Source organism: Coccinella septempunctata, chromosome 5 (genome assembly GCF_907165205.1).
Source record: "Coccinella septempunctata chromosome 5, icCocSept1.1, whole genome shotgun sequence".
NCBI classification, from domain to species: domain Eukaryota; kingdom Metazoa; phylum Arthropoda; class Insecta; order Coleoptera; family Coccinellidae; genus Coccinella; species Coccinella septempunctata.
This window is the reverse complement of record NC_058193.1, coordinates 8,013,566-8,028,708: the sequence shown is the minus strand read 5'-3', so window position 1 is coordinate 8,028,708 and position 15,143 is coordinate 8,013,566. Positions and strand designations below refer to the sequence as shown.

General features: G+C 37.4%; 1 protein-coding gene across 4 annotated transcripts in view; it reads left to right on the top strand.

The window, feature by feature from the left end:
• Positions 1-1,065: 1,065 nt before the first annotated feature.
• LOC123313834 (constitutive coactivator of PPAR-gamma-like protein 1 homolog) overlaps positions 1,066-15,143 on the top strand; it is a 277,895-nt gene continuing 263,817 nt past the window's right edge. For all 4 annotated transcript variants that reach the window (XM_044898883.1, XM_044898881.1, XM_044898880.1 and 1 more), the window contains exons 1-3: positions 1,066-1,289; positions 1,499-1,773; positions 1,826-2,112. In XM_044898883.1, the coding sequence (XP_044754818.1) occupies positions 1,551-1,773; positions 1,826-2,112 (510 nt within the window). In that variant the 5' untranslated portion in view covers positions 1,066-1,289; positions 1,499-1,550. The remainder of the gene's footprint in view (positions 1,290-1,498; positions 1,774-1,825; positions 2,113-15,143) is intronic.

The following is a 15,143-nucleotide window of genomic DNA, read 5'->3' as shown; positions in this document are numbered from 1 at the left end:
GCCAAGCAAGATAAGTCAGATAAAGGAAATAAGCGTCAGTTACCCATGCCCCTAAGGAGGTATCTTCAAATATCTCCTATAGAATGTTCCATTACAGACAAAATAACTCATCTCATTCTTAATGATCAACTTATCTCCTTTTTCCCCAACACCATGGAATTATTTAGAATCAAATGCCAGGAGACATAGGTTGTATTGAAATAATGAGTAAATTTCATTATTCCTCTCATTCCAATGAAATAATATCGAAATACAAGCGAATGAACCGTTCACTTCCTTCTGTGCAGTTTGGCAACGCCGCGCACGGTCGACTCCGCCTCGCGCCATCGAAGCACCGTACGTCAGAAACCGTGGCTGGAAAACCGTTGCTAAGTTCACACTAGTACTCAGATCGGAATGAACCATATGAATAAACTTTACCTTTCTTGATCCATATTGATCATTCAAACGTAGCAATAAAAACTGCTTTTTAGAGCTGATAAACTGATATAGAGATTACCACCGGCTGAAAGGCAAATATCAGAAACTCGTTCAAATATTTTAATATAGTCAAAAAGCAATGATTAATTAATTACCTTCTTTCACAATCTGTATAAGCGATAAAAATCGCCGTTTTCGAAATTTAATGAAAGAACAAACTGAAATGCGAAATTTTGAAATTATTACATTCACAGATAACAGAGTATCATCAAAATTAAGAGGATCCAATGGTACAATTACATGAAGAAGTTAGAAGTTCGAGAATAACCCGGTCGGGGAAAAAGTTGGCCAGACCAGAGAAATGTTTTGGCGGGAGATGCGCTGCACTCTGATTGGTCGATATGATTTGGCAATTTTGGCATCTTGGAGACAATTAATGTATGCTCGCCATAAAGTAAGTCAAGGTCTGTTCTGTGATGCTCGCTTCACGCGTCTTAATCGCGAAAAGCGAAAATATGGCTCAAAGTGCAAAGCATAGACAAACTGCAAAGATTATAGATATAATTCTACTCTGTAATCTGTGGATATAATCTTTGTGTCTTGTCTCTGGTTAATCAAAATCAATAAAAGAAAACGAAGTCGCTGGTTCTGTGGCATAGAGTAGATTACTCTTCGGGCTGGAGCCTAATTGGAAAATTTGTTTATGTTTATTTATTTTATAAATGTTGTAAAATTGTAATACTGTCGAAAACGCAAAACTATTGTTTGCTTAATTGAGATTCAAGTTGAACCTGGAAATATGATTTGTCACTCTCCGGTAAACTTAATAGAAAATCCAACACCGGCAATCCATTAGTTTTCAGATTCAGGTACTATGTATTAACAATTATAAGCATATCTTTCGCGTTCGGTGTTTGAACTTCATTGTGCTTTTTATTCAGTAATGTGTCATTTTGCTTTTATAAAGAATTCGTCAACAATATCTTATTCTGTTATCCGCCATGTTCCGTTTGAACAATGTGGGAATAAACTTCTACACTTGTTTAATATTCTACAGCTTCCAATTCGATTTTTTCAGAACAAGGATGAGCAAACGAATCTTATTCTTCCATTTCTAAATAGAACCGTTAATGAAATTCAGAATGGGCGTCCAACATTTACAAAAATTTTTGGAGAGTCCGAACTTGGAAGGAGGAGCTGTTTCCGTTGACTTATTGAAAATTGCTCGAAACGTTACTCAAAGACAACAGCCACACAATACCAATCGTAAAATACGACCTATCGGCAACAAATTGAAACTAATTGTTGATGCTGAGAACTGCTTAGACAGGTTGTATGGAGGATATTTTTCTGGTAATTATTAAAAAAATAATCTTTCAAATGAATAATTTTTATTTATCTGCAGATTGGGCATGTGGGGGCCAGTGGAATAGAATGGTTCAATTTTTGTCTCTCTTAACACAAGCCATTGAACCAGGAAGTATTGAATTGGCAGTTGTTTTCAATGGAACAATAGAGTCTTGTAGGATGAACGAGTGGATTTCTGAGCAAGCAATCATAAGAGAAAGAGTTACATGTATTTTAAAGCATATTAATACTAAGGCTACCCCACCACCTAAAGTGTGGTGGATTCCTCCAACATGTCTTAGATCAGCATTAAGAATGGCATTGAGACATTTGGGTATTACTGTGGTGAGTTTAATTAGAATTCTTCCCTTAATTTGTTACTACAACATTGACTGGCCATCACAATATTTTCATATTTTTTTTATAGCCTTATAATAACTAAACATTTGACAGATTTGCACTGATGGTGAAAAATCATTGACATCAAAAGATTAATTTTGAATTGTTTCTATTATACGAACTGTTCATACTAGTGGGGGGTCAGAATATATGCAGTAGAGGAAAGGTGCCTATTATAGGATACTTTTTTGTTTTGACCTATGAAAAATAGTTTTCACCTATCTATCACAAGTTTGTTTCTGTAAACCATTGCAAAAATCTATATTTTTCAATACTATGACATTCCAACCAAAAAAAATATTTTTTGGAATGCCAAAATTTCAAAAATACTTTTCCAATATTTGATACAAGGTGATACCAATATTGCATATGTGGGATATTTGGAAGCAATGACAGTAAAGTTAAATCTTTTTTTGAATATGTTTTAATCAAATGAAAACCATATACTAGCAAATATTCTTGCAATTATAAGTCACAGACATAAGTGTTCTTCTTGTTAGTGCGTGCGATCGAAAGTTCATTCAATAGAAAGTGTTGAGGGAAAAAGGCCGGTTTTACTAGAGAGTTGTAACTTAAGATAATATATATAAAAAATTTTTTTTTCACCTCTGATAAAAATCAATCCAACAAGTGGTAGCAGAGCGTGGTTGCGTGCAAATCTAAGGACGGAGCCATCCATGCTGTCCTTCAGGAAGTTATCAGACAATAACTTCAAGCAATGGCGGTCAACAAACAAATGCTACTGGCACAAAGAGGTCTTTGGGGATTTGTGTCTCCCGATCAAGAGGATGCTGAGAAGATATGTGAAACGGAAGGTAAAGATTTCTCATGTCAGGATATCAAAGCAGGAAATCAAATTGCCTTGTGGCATAGCCAACTGGGACATCCAAACATTCATGTAATAATAGATATGTAAAAATTAAACTTTGTTGTAGGATTAGATCAAGTTAAGAATATCCCTGATGACTTTGATTGTAGCACTTGTGCCATTGCTAAATCAAAAATGAATTCTTTTAAGCGAATACCATTAGTGAACACCAATAGAGTGCTAGACTAAACTCAGACTTGTGGGGACCCTCACCAATCAAATTAATGGGCAGGGCTGTTTACTTCATAATGTTCATAGACGACTATTCAAGAAGATTCACATTTAGGTTCTTGAAGGCAAAGAATGAAGCGTTCGATGCTTTCAAGGAGTATTTAGCTCATGCTGAAAGCCGTGAAAATGAATAGACTCAAAACAGATAATGGATTGGAATTCTGCGCCCAATATTTCACTGACCATCTACAGGAGATCAGTGTGGAGCATGTGAGAGCAAATATGCACTCCCCCCAGATGAGTGGCATTGCCGAGAGGTACAATAGGACGGCTTTGGAAGGAGTGAGATCTCTCTAAATACCTTCATTTACCTAAGGAATTGGATAATACATTCAAAGACTGATGAAAAGCAGAGTGGAGATGGGGACAAAAGGCCGTGAACCTTAAGTTCTTAAGGAAATGTGGAAGCCTAGTCTATATCCATATACTGAAGAGGACAAGCAAATTTCATGCAAGAGCGAAGCTGGGTGTAATGCTGGGCTACGCAATAAACACAGTTGGTTATAGGATATGGTCGATGGATGAAGAAAAGGTAATAGAGAGCAAGCATGTTAGAATAGTTGAAACAAAATGTGCTGCACTTTATTTTCCTAGACTTGCTGGAAACAAGTCTCCTGTTTGCCTTTGGGAGAACTTGGAAGACAACAGGTCAGAGAGAGTTGATCCAGGTGACTTTGACCAATATTCAGATGAGTGTGGGTCAAATGATGGGCTGGATGATGGAGGATGCCACGATGAATGAGAGAGAATGGCGAAGATAAGAAAATCTGGGAAAACAAAAGGTATGGCAGACATATATTATAAAAATAAAGATGGAGTTGTTTTGAGATCTGTGCCGGATGTTGGGAGGTATTTAGAGGAGGGGAACAAACTCGATGATCTAATTCAATTTGATTTTTCTAAGAAAAATCTGACTTGCTTGGAGGAAGTAGGTCCATCAGAGACAGAAGATGGGACTGAGTTATCAGCAGAATGTAATTATATAAGCATTCCAAGAACTTTTAGAGAAGCTCAAAATAATCCGTACAAAGTTCAATGACAGGAAGCCATGGATGAGAAAATAAAACTTATGCAGAAAAGAGAGGTATGGAAGAGAGTTCCTGCTCCTAAGAATGCGAATATAATTGGGACAAAATGGGTGTATGATTTAAAGAGAGATGCTGAAGGAAATGTAAAAAGGTTCAAAGCCAGACTTGAAGCAAAAGGCTTCCCCCAAGTTAGTGATGTTGATTATGATGAAGTTTCTGCACCAGCAGCAAATTTCACAATCATCAGAGTATTTATGCTCATACTGGTATAAATAAATAATAATATCTTTATTCCACTGAATATACAGTGACGTTAGCAACTTGAAAAGTTTTATAGTGAACAGAAAAAAAGAGTAAAAAACAAGTGAACAATAAAGTCAAAAATACAAATACTCAAATACATGTAAAACAAAAAATTATAGGACCCTCCTAACCAAACAAGGTTGGCTAGACAGACATCTAGACGTCAAAGGGGCATATCTGTATGGAAAATTGGATCGCCCAATTCACATAGGAATTCCAGAGGGATACGAAAAAAGGTTAGCCGCAAATAAAAATGAAGCTCTGCTTTTAAACCGGGCGTTGTATGGACTACATCAGTCTGGTGTTATGTGACATAACGAACTAAAATATACTCTGGAACCAATAGGATTCATTCCATTTAAATCTACAACTATATATATATATATATATATATATATATATTTTATATATATATATATATATATATTTTATATATATATATATATATATATATATATATATATATATGTTCTAACTTCGAAAAAACTAAAACATTTTTGAAAGCACACAATGATTTGCAAGTCATAAGAGCTGACAAGGGAAATAAAATAGTGGTAATAACAAAAACCGAATACAACGAAAAAATGCACGAAATTTTAGACGATAATACAACCTATAAACAAATTAAACGAGACATGACAATCACATTGGAAAAAGAAAACAATAGAATTATCAAAGAATGGGAACAAAAGAAATATATAACTAAACAAGATGAGAAAACATTATTGACCCATAACAGTAAAATACCAAAAATATATGGATTACCAAAAGTCCACAAACAAAATATACCACTAAGACCGATAGTTTCTTGCATTCAATCTCCTTTGTATAAATTATTGAAATATATGGCGAATATTCTATCCAACGCAATAAATAATAATGAATATTATATAAAAAACTCATTCGATTTGAAAGAATCATTGAGAAATGTTAGGATCCAAGCAAACCATCGATTATATTCATTAGATGTGAAATCTCTGTATACCAACATTCCCACAGAACTAATAAAGGAGGCAATCGAAAATAATTGGGAAATAATCAGACAACACACATTAATACCAAAAGAAGATTTCATCCAAACAATACAATATATCACGAACAATAGCTTCTTCCAATATGAGGAAAATTTCTATAAACAAATTAAGGGTGTAGCCATGGGGAACCCGTTATCAAGCACGATAGCACAGTTGGTAATGGAGTTGATAGAAAAGAAAATCATGGAAAAACATAAAACTACGTTCTTCAAACGATATGTAGACGACATTTTAGTTATAACAACAACAACCGAAATAAAGTCGATTTTGAACGAATTCAACAACACACACGAATTTCTACAATTTACACTTGAGGAAGAAGAAAACAACTGCCTGAACTTCTTGGACATGACACTAATGAGAAGAAACGGAAAATTATTGACAAAATGGCACAGAAAGGAGCAGAACACAACACATATATTAGATTATAACTCCCAACACCACCATTCACATAAGAAAAGTACTGCCATTGGATACATAGACAGGGCGTTAAAATTAACATCCCCAATACTCCGAGAGAAAAGTTTAAAAGAGGTGAAAGAACTTTTGACGAAGAATCACTACCCTGAAACCCTCATCACAAAACTAACAAAACAAAGGACGCACCGACTATACAACACACAACAGACGAAAACACCAACAGATACCACAAGACGAATACAATTACCATACATACAAGGGCTGTCACAGAAAATAAGTAATATATTGAAACCTTACAACCGAGAAGTAGTACATAGACCATACAATCAAGTGGGAAACATCTTTAGTAAGTTGAAAGCACCAACACCCAAGACAAAAAAATCACAGGTCATATATAGTATACCCTGCAAGGACTGTGACAAACAATACATAGGACAGACTTCACAAAGACTAAAAGACAGACTAAACGCACATAAATATGCAAAAAACGCAACTACAGCACTTAATAAACATAAAAAAAATCAAAAACATGATTTTAATTACGATGACACGAAAATTTTAGGAATAGAACCCCAACAACGACGAAGGGAAATATTGGAAATGATTCACATACAAGTAAACAATGAAAATGTAGTGAACGACAAACAAGACACGAAAAATCTCAGTCAAATATACATGCCAATACTGAGAAGACCACCGATAGAAAGAAGAAGACAAGACAACCAACATTCCATTGACCCCTGACATTGACATATATGACATTAACATAAATAACACAACAATACCGACCAGAAAAGAGCAAAAATGAACAGTGAGATATTTTAATGACTATATTATCCTATTTTTATATTATATATGTTACTTTTTAGATGTCGATTTATGATTTATGTATACTGAAGAAGGCGGATGCGCCGAAACGTTTATACAAAATAAAATTGTGTACAACTTTTTTGAAGACCTAGATGCCCAATCAATTCAAACTCAACATATTATATGCTAGGTAAAAACCAAAACTTTCACAATATATATATATATATATATAGATATATTGATGGTGTATATAGATGACTTGATTTTGTTCGCTAGAGATAAATCATCTATGTCCTCAATTGTGCACTTATTGAGTAATAAATATGAAAAAACTGACCTGGGGCCGGTATCAAGATTATTAGGAGTTAACTTCCATAGAGGTAGTGATAGTACAATTTTGATCAATCAATTGGACTATATTGAGAGTGTGGCCGAATATTATATTATTACTAGTGTTACAATAGATGTACCAATTGAGCCAGGTTATGTAATTTGTAAAGAGTATTCTCCTTCTAATGATGAAGGAAGATTATTGATGGCTAAAATACCCTACAGAGAGGTTATTGGTAAACCAATATTTTTAGCATTCGCTCTCGGCCAGACATACTATTTGCGGTTACAATGGAAGAAACAAGAAACTTAGTTATTAGATTAAGAGGGAAGGTTAAACCAGTTTTGAACATTTATAGTGATGCTAGCTGGGATGGTGATATGATGACACTCGTGGAGTGGCGGTGTAATATTTCTGGGACAAGTGCCTGTGATTTGGCGCGTTACTAAACAGAAGTGCGTGGCATTGTACTATAGGGGCCGAATTCAAGGTAGTATCCTAAACTTCGAAGAAAGTTGTATGGTTCGATAGGATACTTAAAGAACTTAATATTGTTAGTTATAAGAATGTTTTATTTTGCGATAGTCAAGCCATTATCCATTATATTAGGAATAATATAGAAAATAATAGAACTAGGCACATAGATATAAGGTATAACTTTTGTAGGCAATTGTAGCAAGAAAATATGTTCAATATTGAATGTTTATTTATTTATTTATTTGCTACATAACAAATAAACTGAACGTGATCATCCCCTTTTACATTAGAAAATTACAAATTAAGTAAAATATAACAATAGGCATAAATGGTCGTCAAAAAATTGATTCTATCATATTTGTAACCTGAGTCTTGAACCCGCTAAAAGGCAAGGATAAATCCACTGAGCGACACATATTTACAAAATTCAAAATCCTATTTAAATAAAAGTTTTTTATAATATTGGTTCTTGGGACATCCAGACGAAATAAATAAGTCGCATGTTTCCTCCTAGCTGGGGTATAAAAATTAATATTGTTTAACAATTCCACCACCATTTAACAATTTATGCAAAAAAAGAGCATCAGATAACAGTCGCCTCTTCCTTAGCGTCAACAAGTCTAATGAAGCACGCATTCCAGAATAATCAACCTCTTCATACCGAATCCCCCTCTTGAAAGCAATCATTCGAATGAACCTATTTTGAACTTCCTCCAACAGAGAATTACCCACACCCGTTGCTGGAGACCAAACCGTTGACCCATAATCTAAAATACTCCTCACTTGTAAGAAAAACAGTAATCTCAATGTTTCCTCTGAAAACTTAATACAGTTACGCTGTATAAGACCTAGCACCTTGAATGCCTTACCCGTTACATATTCCAAGTGAGGATTAAAGGTTAGTTTTGAATCCAGCAAAATACCCAGATCCTTCACTCTATCGACTCTCTCCAGCTCCACTCCATCTATTTCATATCTGGCATGAATGGGTTCTTTACGCCCCGAAAAACTCAAAATCCTACATTTGCTAATGTTCAAAATCATTCTATTCATACTGCACCAATCTGACAGCCTATCAAGTCATCCTGGAGCTCAGCTCCATCAACCAGACTTCTAATCTCATAATAGAACTTAAGCTCATCCGCGAAAAGCAAAAATCGACAATTAAGGAATGCAGAACCCATATTTGAAAATAAAACAAAAAGAAGAGGTCCCAAATGAGACCCCTGGGGAACTCCAGAAGTGACGGGTATGAAATATGAAGAATAACCTTTGTATCTGACTGCCTGCATTCTGTACTGTAAAAACGATCCAAACCACCGATGTAAAGCCCCACCAATGCCCAATTTACCTAGCTTGCTAAGTAACAGTACATGATTCACCTTATCAAAAGCCTTGGAGAAATCTGTCTACACCGAATCCACCTGAACACCTTTATCCATATTTAATGTTAGATCATTAATATACAACAGCAAGTTAGTAACAGCAGATTTCTTTTTCATAAATGTTGTTCCCTAATAACACCAGATAAACAATTCCGAGTCATATAGTTACACACAAGATTATCCAACAGTTTCGGAATTATCGACTGGATACACACTCCCCTATAATTCGCTACATCCGCCTTATCACCCGATTTGAATATTGGGACTATATAACTGGTTTTCCAGTAAGATGGAAAGATGCCTAACCTCAAGGAGCAATTAAAGATGTTTGTTAAAGGTTCCGAAAGCAAGAAAATGCATTTCTTTAAGAGCAAGGAAGGGACTCCATCCGGGCCCATACTGAACTTTGAACTCAGGTTTTGAATGAACTGAAAAACTTCAGAGGAACAAAACGACATAGGACTCAAATCCATTAATTCCTCAATATCATAATCTAGAGGAGCAACATGCTCACTAACATATACCCCTGAAAAAAATTTCGCGAACATGCCCACAATATCCCCTAATTCTGAACATTCCTCACCACCCCAATGCATAGATGAAGGCAATTGATCCGAATTCTTAAAACCTCTTAAATAAGAACAAAAATTACGTGCATTTTCTCTCAAATCATTTCCTAATCTCCCCAAGTATAGACGGAGAGGCAGAGCCAAAAAAAGTCTCTGGATTTCTTAAGCCTGGTTTTTTCTCAAGTGATTACAATCATAATATACAATAAAATGCTGCGGTCAGTCATGTGGATGTTAATCCTTGTACATATGAGAGCGTGAGACGCCGCGTTGAGCGCGCGTACATGTGTACGTTCCAATGCACAGTCCAGTAACTCGAAGCGCGCTGCAAACGCGACGGTCGAAGTAAAAACTACAAACGCGCTCAACGCGGCGTTTAACGCCCTCATGTGTACTAAGCCTTAGAACATGTACCTCAGGTGCGCGGTCAAACATGTCGTGATCACCGACATAATAAAATCAATTTCTTAAGGCTGAAACTTTATAAACTTTTGTGTTTTAGTATGTAAATCTAAATTATGATAGTCAGTCAACGTCCAATCGGGACACAGCTGGTCAGTCAGCTTTAATGCGGGTAGATATAAGTTGGAGGATGATTAATGTCAGTAGAATGCATCAAAAATTGGTAAATTCTGTTTGTTTGAAGTTTCAGCCTTAAGAAATTGATTTTATTATGTCGGTGATCACGACATGTTTGGCGGCGCACCGGAGGCACATGTTCTAACATCCTCTTGACTGACCGCAGCATTTTATTGTATATTATGATTGCAATCACCTGAGAAAAAAACCAGGCTTAATAAATTCAGAGACTTTTTTTGGCTATGCCTCTTGGACTAGTCCTCGAGTATAATTCAGAACACAATCTACTACATTCATTTCTTATAACTCTAAAATTGTGATAATGCTCATTGCTCTTAGTGCGTTTATAAATTTTGTGCAACTTTTTTTTTTCTTAATTAACTTAATTAATTCACCATTGAACCAGCAAGGATAAGGACGTGGACCTAATACAATGTCTTGGTACGAAACTATCGATAGCCGTGTAAACAATATTGTAACGTTTTCTTCGCTTGATTAAAACGTCCAACTTATTAAAATTATTTATTTACACTTAATACACTTATAACACACAAACTAACTATGACACAACTATTTATTTCCACTCGTATTTATTTCCACTAGTCGCTTGCACTGCGAACCATAACTGTACTTGTACTTGTACTTGCCTACCGGCTCCTCCGCTGCGCTTATATAGGCGCCGGAAACATTCAGGTACCTTCGCGGTTGTTCTAGAACCTCACGACCGCTCTAGTTCTCGAAAGGTCCGACCGCAAGGGCCGGACTGGTTACACTGTCCCCTCCTTAAGCCTGTTCTGTCCCAGAACAGATTTAGTGAATTTCTCTGAGGACCGTGGCGAAACCTGCACTCACCACCATTCCTACAGTAGCCATTCTGATGGAAATAGCACTCCACAGTTTTTCCAGGCTCCCTGGCCTGCTTTGGGTTGAAACTGCACACCAGGATTCGTATACCAGTCCCCTGAAATACCACCTCCAGCATGCTTCGCACAACCCGCCAATTCAGCTGGTCCAATCCACAACCGAGCTTGGGAACAGCTAATTTCCTAACTCCAAAGCGTTGAAGGTCTTCTTTCAAGCTATGCAGTGCCGTCCATAGATTCTGATATGTTGGCTTCTGATGGGAATGTTGCTTGGTGACTAGGTAATAAATGAACCGACCTTCAGCATTCAATTTCAAAACTTTTCCGATTCTTGGCTGCTGTCGCAATAGTTGTTCCTGACGTCCAAATTTATTTCTGAATACTCTTGCTATTCCTTTGCTCATACGAAGGTCCTCCGCTACGCAATGAGCGAGAGAGTATTCCTCAGACACGGTAAAGAGATCTTGATGTACTTCCTGTGTAGCGCCGAACCGTGCAACGCGTGTCTCACCATAACAATCCATAAACTTCTGGTAATCGCTGCTACCTTGCATCGGGGCTTCCACAAGACGTACTTCTTCTTTGTCCTGCGCGTACGGGGCTTATCGGTTGAAATGGACAACCTTTGGTTTTCCTCTGGGGAGCTTCCTTATCCGGTAAACTACATAATTTATCCTCTTGATTATTTCATACGGTCCCTCCCAGTGTCTCTGCAGCTTTGGTGAAAAACCTTTCCTCCTCTGTGGATTATGTAGCCACACCAGATCTCCAGTGGTGAATCCACCTTCAATAGCCTTGATGTCGTAGCGCATTTTCATTCGGTCACTTGCTTGCTGCATTTGATTGCGTACCTTATCATGAATGTAATCCAGCTTGTTCCTTAATTTACTAACGTAGTCTTCTCCAGCTACGTCTTCTCCAGGCTTACATCCAAACTCTAAGTCGCAAGGCAGCCTTATTTCTCGGCCGAACATTACACTGGATGGAGTTTCCTTGGTAGATTCTTGAACCGAAGATCTGTATGCCATGGTGAATAGATGTAAATATTCATCCCAATCCCGCTGGTGATCAGAAACTACTTTGGCTAGATGTTTTCCCATGGTCCGATTCATTCGTTCGACCATGCCGTCTGATTGCGGATGAAGAGGTGTAGTCCTTGTTTTGTGAATCCCCAATTTGCTGCATACTTCTTGGAATAACTTCGATTCAAAATTTCGGCCTTGATCACAATGCAGCTCTAGAGGTATTCCAAATCTGCAGAAGAATTCTCTGACCAATTTATCAGCTACCGTAGTTGCTTCTTGATTAGGAATACCGTAGGCTTCCACCCATTGAATCGTGAAATAGTCCATCGATACCAAAATGTACTTGTTTCCATGGTCTGTTTCGGGAAAGGGGCCAGCGATGTCGATAGCTACTCGTTCCATGGGAGATCCGACGTTATATTGCTTCATTGGTGCTTTTCCTTTACCATAAGGTCCGTTAGCAGCAGCGCAAATCTTGCATCTTCTACACTAATCTTTAACGTCCCTCTTACAATTTAGCCAATAAAATCGCTGCCTGACTTTTTCCAACGTCTTGGTTATCCCGAAATGTCCACCTGAAGTTCCATTATGTAGTCTGATCAGAATGTCTGTCACACGGCTCTTCTGCACAATCAACTGAAGTCTCTGCTCAGTTCCATCTTCATTTTCCCAACAACGTTTCAGAAGACCTCCATCAATCTTCAGCGTTTCCCATTGTGCCCAATACGACTTCATATTCTGACTCAGTCTGGATACTTCTTCCCAAGTAGGTCGTCTACCGCTCTTCTTCCAACTCAGGATTACTTTCAAGTCGTTATCTTCCTCTTGTGCTCTTTGAATTTCTTCAGGTAGCCAGTCGTCTTCGATTACGGTGGTCCGCCTTAAATCGATCTTTTCTTCAAGGCGCGAACAATGGCTGGAACTCTGGGGACACTCAATGGTTTTGGTCGAGCCATTGTCTACCACAGCGACTCCTTTTATTTTCCCAGCTGTAGCCCTTTCAAATTCTGGACGATTTTGCTTGAAATGCCTCCTTCTGTTGCAGTTCCAGCACACAGCATCCTTTTTCCTAGCAAGCAATATTCTGCGGACTTTTTCTCTGACAATCTCCTCAACAGATCGATCTGTTTCTTGCTCTTGTCTTACACGAAGGTGTCCTCTATGCGACGCTTGCTTCGCTGCCTCAAATTCCAAAGCCTGGGCTAAGGCATCATCTATAGTTCTAGGGCGTGCTAGTCTCAGGGCTTGTTGTATTTCACTATCCTTTATCCTATCCACGAATGTCTGGATTGATAGCTGTTCCAGGAAGCTATCTGGAGCAGATGGATAAGCCAGCCTGACTAATCTCGCCACATCAGCTTCAAACTCCTGGAGATTTTCCCCTGTTTTCTGCACTCGGTTCTTTATTTGTGCATGGTATACTTGTTGTAGATGAGCATCGACATATCTCATCTGAAGTTTCGATGTAAGAACTTCGTAACAGGCTTGTTGACTCTCCGGAATTGTTTGCAGAATGTTGAGTGCCTCTCCTCGTATTATTAATTATTATTATTAATGCCGTGGCTTTTTCGTTGTCGTTCCAATTGTTCACCAGGGCAGCAGCTTCAAACTGTTTTTGATATGTCGACCAGGGTATTTTTCCATCAAAAGTTGGAGGCTTGATCTTCATTCTACTACCTTCGCCGTTATTTTCTGCTTTCGCTGTGCTGTAGGGTGATGAAGCCAGAATATCTGTTCTGTTTGGCATTATTTTCAAGGAATCTATCAATTTGGCATGATGTTCAATTAATACTGCCATTTCTTCAAATTTTCCATTAACTTCATCATAAACTTTGTCAAACTTTTTATCAACTTCGCCAAATTTTTCGTTCACTATATCAAACTTTTCGTCTACTTTATCAAATTTTTCATTTATGGTTTCCAGTTTCTCATCCAATTTATCTGTAATTTGACTCACCACATCATTACAATTTTCCTTAATCTGGTCCATGTTTTCATTCAATTTACAAGAGTTCTCGTCCATTTTATCATTTAATTTTCGAGAATTTCCTTCCATTTGGACCATTTGTTCATTCAACTTACAAGAATTCTCGTCCATTTTCTCATTTAATTTTCTCAAAAAGTCCATTACCGCTTTAGTCTCCATCGCGTTCTGTAGTCTTGTGGTCACTGGCATGAACTCCAAATAACCGGAAATATTTATTCAATTCGAGCGATGTTAAACCGCACACGTGACACCAATGTAACGTTTTCTTCGCTTGATTAAAACGTCCAACTTTTTAAAATTATTTATTTACACTTAATACACTTATAACACACAAACTAACTATGACACAACTATTTATTTCCACTCGTATTTATTTCCACTAGTCGCTTGCACTGCGAACTATAACTGTACTTGTACTTGCCTACCGGCTCCTCCACTGCGCTTATATAGGCGCCGGAAACATTCAGGTACCTTCGCGGTTGTTCTAGAACCTCACGACCGCTCTAGTTCTCGAAAGGTCCGACCGCAAGGGCCGGACTGGTTACAATATCATAAAATTTATCAACACAAGTGTCGATGTCCGTCACGTTCTTGCAGAATTCCCAGTCAACAGTATTGAAATACATATTCATAGCATCATAATCTGCATTTTTGAAATCAAGTTGAAAATTATCATAATTACAATTTCTACCTGAATCAACTAGAAAATTATCGATTGTCAACATTATAGCTTTATGATGTTCAGAACAAACAGAAAATAAGTCAACAGCGTTTTCAACCGATATATTATTGTAACCAGTCCGGCCCTTGCGGTCGGACCTTTCGAGAACCCAAGCGGTCGAGAGCTTCTAGTCTAGAATAACCGCGAAGGTACCTGAATGTTTCCGGCGCCTATATAAGCCCAGCGGAGGAGCAGGTAGGCAAGTACAAGTACAGTTACAGTGCAAGCGACTAGTGGAAATAAACAAGAGTGGAAATAAATAGTAGTGTAATAGTTAGTTTGTGAGTTATCAGTGTATTAAGTGTAAATAAATAATTTTAATGAGTTGGACGTTTTAATCAAGCGA